Below are 655 nucleotides of genomic sequence, written 5' to 3'. Positions count from 1 at the left end.
GGGCTGGGGGGCGCCGCGGAGCGGGGCGCGGGGGAGGCACGACTGGAGGAGGCTGTGAACCGCTGGGTGCTCAAGTTCTACTTCCACGAGGCGCTGCGGGCCTTTCGAAGTAGCCGGTACGGGGACTTCAGGCAGATCCGGGACATCATGCAGGGTGAGGGCCGGGCCGGGGGAAGGACGCTCGGGCGCCTGGGAAGGGGATCTCTGGGGCCCGGGTGTCGGGGCTGGGGGGGTCGCCGAACCAACGATGTCTTCTTTCCCAGCTTTACTTGTCAGGCCCTTGGGGAAGGAGCATACCGTGTCCCGGCTGCTGCGGGTTATGCAGTGTCTATCGCGCATTGAAGAAGGGGAAAATTTAGGTATGGCTATTTTTTGTGTTCTTCTCTGGGCTTGTTTAGAGTTATGTTGTTATAAAATTTATCTCCAGAACTTAAGGACTCGGGGTTAAGGTACACTACTATGTTTTGATCACGGTGCTGAATTAATCTCTGGCTCTAGTTTTCTCCAGTTGAGATTCTCTTGCTTGCCTTTTTTTTTTTTTTTTTTCTAATTTTAGATAACTACAACCACCATAATACAATTACTAAGTTATCCTGTGGATGATGAAAGACATGCAGCCAAATCAATTCCATAGACACCTAGACAACACACAGAA

General features: G+C 51.8%; 1 protein-coding gene across 1 annotated transcript in view; it reads left to right on the top strand.

Annotated features, from left to right (window-relative positions):
• TERF2 (telomeric repeat binding factor 2) overlaps positions 1-655 on the top strand; it is a 24,584-nt gene that overhangs the window by 284 nt on the left and 23,645 nt on the right. The window contains 2 exon segments of the mRNA XM_025045334.1: positions 1-154; positions 264-359. The exon segment at positions 1-154 is cut by the window's left edge and continues 95 nt beyond it. Coding sequence (XP_024901102.1) covers positions 1-154; positions 264-359 — 250 coding nt within the window.

Source organism: Pteropus alecto, unplaced genomic scaffold, assembly GCF_000325575.1.
Source record: "Pteropus alecto unplaced genomic scaffold, ASM32557v1 scaffold42, whole genome shotgun sequence".
Taxonomy (NCBI): domain Eukaryota; kingdom Metazoa; phylum Chordata; class Mammalia; order Chiroptera; family Pteropodidae; genus Pteropus; species Pteropus alecto.
This window is presented reverse-complemented; position numbering and strand designations above follow the sequence as displayed.